This window comes from Alligator sinensis, unplaced genomic scaffold (assembly GCF_000455745.1).
Source record: "Alligator sinensis unplaced genomic scaffold, ASM45574v1 scaffold347_1, whole genome shotgun sequence".
Classification (NCBI taxonomy): domain Eukaryota; kingdom Metazoa; phylum Chordata; order Crocodylia; family Alligatoridae; genus Alligator; species Alligator sinensis.
The window spans coordinates 1,276,938-1,279,708 of NW_005841922.1; the positions used below are offsets into that span (position 1 = coordinate 1,276,938).

At 40.1% G+C, this 2,771-nt stretch overlaps 1 protein-coding gene across 1 annotated transcript in view; it reads left to right on the top strand.

Moving 5' to 3' along the window:
• ZNF532 (zinc finger protein 532) overlaps positions 1-2,771 on the top strand; it is an 88,980-nt gene that overhangs the window by 34,971 nt on the left and 51,238 nt on the right. The window contains 1 exon segment of the mRNA XM_025198484.1: positions 1-1,794. This exon segment is cut by the window's left edge and continues 30 nt beyond it. Coding sequence (XP_025054269.1) covers positions 1-1,794 — 1,794 coding nt within the window.

A 2,771-nucleotide genomic window follows, 5' to 3' on the forward strand; every position in this document is an offset into this window, starting at 1 on the left:
GGAGGAGAAAACTTGATTAAAGCTGGAATTTCTTCAAGTAGTATGGATAAAAACAAAGTTGTCAAAAGAGATATGGAAACAAACTCTTTGAACTTAGGTGTCTATGAGCCTTTTAAAGCTCGAAAGGTAGAGGATAAGATGCTGAAAGACAGTTCTGAAAAGCTTCTTGAGAACAGGGTACATGATGGAAAACTTGTTACTGAAAAAGGGGAAACAAATCTTGCCAGCATTTCACAGTCCAAAGCAAAGTCCTCAGCAAAGCTTTCTTCATGTATTGCTGCAATTGCAGCACTGAGTGCAAAAAAGGCAGCTACAGATACCAGTAAGGAATTACAGTCTAATTCAGGAGAATCTTCTCCATTACCAAAAGATATGAATGAAAGTCCCCGGTCTATTGAGAAATCTCCTGAATCTCAGAGTCTCATTGATGGTGCTAAAAAACCATCTATAAAACAACCTGATAGTCCCAGGAGTGTATCAAGTGAAAACAGTAGCAAAGGGTCTCCATCCTCTCCTGTAGGGTCAACACCAGCAATTCCTAAAGTTCGCATAAAAACCATCAAGACTTCCTCTGGGGAGATCAAGAGAACAGTTACCAGGGTGTTGCCAGAAATTGATCTGGACTCTGGTAAAAAGCCAGAGCAAACTACTGCGATGGTAACTTCCATGACATCTCTCCTCTCTTCACCAACTTCTGCTGCTGTTCTTTCTTCTCCTCCTAGAGCACCTCTCCAGTCAGCTGTTGTCACCAATGCAGTTGCCTCTGCAGAACTTGCACCAAAACAGGTCACTATTAAACCTGTGGCTACTGCCTTCCTTCCAGTGTCAGCAGTTAAAACAGCAGGGTCGCAAGTTATTAACTTGAAGCTCGCTAACAACACAACAGTGAAAGCCACAGTAATATCTGCTGCTTCTGTGCAGAGTGCTAGTAGTGCCATTATAAAAGCTGCCAATGCCATACAGCAGCAAACTGTTGTGGTGCCAGCATCGAGCCTTGCTAGTGCTAAACTTGTGCCAAAGACTGTCCATCTTGCCAACCTTAATCTTCTGCCTCAAGGTGCTCAAACCACCTCTGAACTACGCCAAGTGCTAACAAAACCTCAGCAACAAATAAAGCAGGCAATAATTTCTGCAGCAGCTTCCCAGCCTTCTAAAAAAGTGTCTCGAGTCCAGGTGGTGTCATCTCTACAGAGTTCTGTAGTGGAAGCATTCAATAAAGTGCTGAGTAGTGTCAATCCTGTCCCAGTTTACATCCCAAACCTCAGCCCTCCTGCTAATGCAGGGATAACATTACCAACGCGTGGCTATAAGTGTCTGGAATGTGGGGACTCGTTTGCTCTTGAAAAGAGCCTAACGCAGCATTATGACAGAAGGAGTGTGCGGATTGAAGTCACGTGTAACCACTGTACAAAAAATTTAGTTTTCTACAATAAATGCAGCCTTCTTTCCCATGCTCGTGGACATAAGGAGAAAGGAGTTGTAATGCAGTGCTCCCATTTGATTTTAAAACCAGTCCCTGCAGATCAAATGATAGCATCTCCTTCAAGCAATACTGTGGCATCTTCTCTTCAAAGCCCAGTTGGCACACACACTGTAACTAAAATACAGTCTGGCATAACTGGGACAGTAATCTCAGCCCCAGCAAGTACACCTATCATTCCAGCTATGCCTCTAGACGAAGACCCATCAAAACTCTGTAGACATAGCCTAAAGTGTTTGGAGTGTAATGAAGTTTTCCAGGATGAGACCTCCCTTGCTACCCATTTCCAGCAGGCTGCAGATACAAGTGGACAAGTAGAGTATCTTCTGTTTAAATTCCAGTGTTCCATCAATAAGACTAGGAGACTTGGATGTGGTTATTCTTTCACCTTAGACAATTCTTGTCTGAACCTCATTTGAGGAAAAAGTATACAAGCTTGAAAACAAAATTTAAGAAATAGAAGGAAGCTCCCCACCACAAAAAACAAAACACTGAAGTAGTGGATGTCAGTGTTTTCAAAAAAAAATATTTAGGAAGGTTTTATACCATTCAGACCCCAAAATCTAAAGTCTATAGTGATATGTTTTGAAAATTATATTGAAGTTCCTTAAAACGTCAGGTTATGATAGTGAATTTGGTAATACCTTTCACTGAAACCTTTTAGTGATTCTTTCTATGCTTTGGAATTTAAATATACAATGGAATCTACTTAATTGGCACCCTCATTAATAGCACATTCATCTTATGGGGATTATTGTTTTAAGATTGATTCATTCTTGAGTTGGTTTCAATTTTTTTTTCTTTGATGTAACACCATAAGTGATCTAGTCGCTTATCTTGGTGCTTTGGTGACCTTAGGCAATGACGAAATGGCACACTAATTCCATTTAAAGGACATGCATGCTGTACTTTGCAGGTCTTTTTAAAATAGAAGTGAAAAGTGGTGTTTGCTGGCATGTATATCCTGCTGTGTGACCATTTGTTTTCTTGTTATGGCTTCCTTTCTCTCTTGTGATTGCTAAAATGAGTTAAATTACCTTAATAAGAGTTTAGAAGTGTTTTGTATGTTGCATAATTTAAGAGAAACATATTAAATAAAAGTAAATATAAACCAGTGCACAATGTATTCTATTAACCTGTGATAATTGAGACAATTACTTAATTGGTATAGCTGGATTTCTACTGGGGTGTGCCAATTAAAAAGGATTCTACTGTATTTCAAAGCATTTGTCTGGACTTGGTGTTGCAGCTTCCTGTAGTGTGGGAGGCTGACAGCCAATAAGCAAGTTCA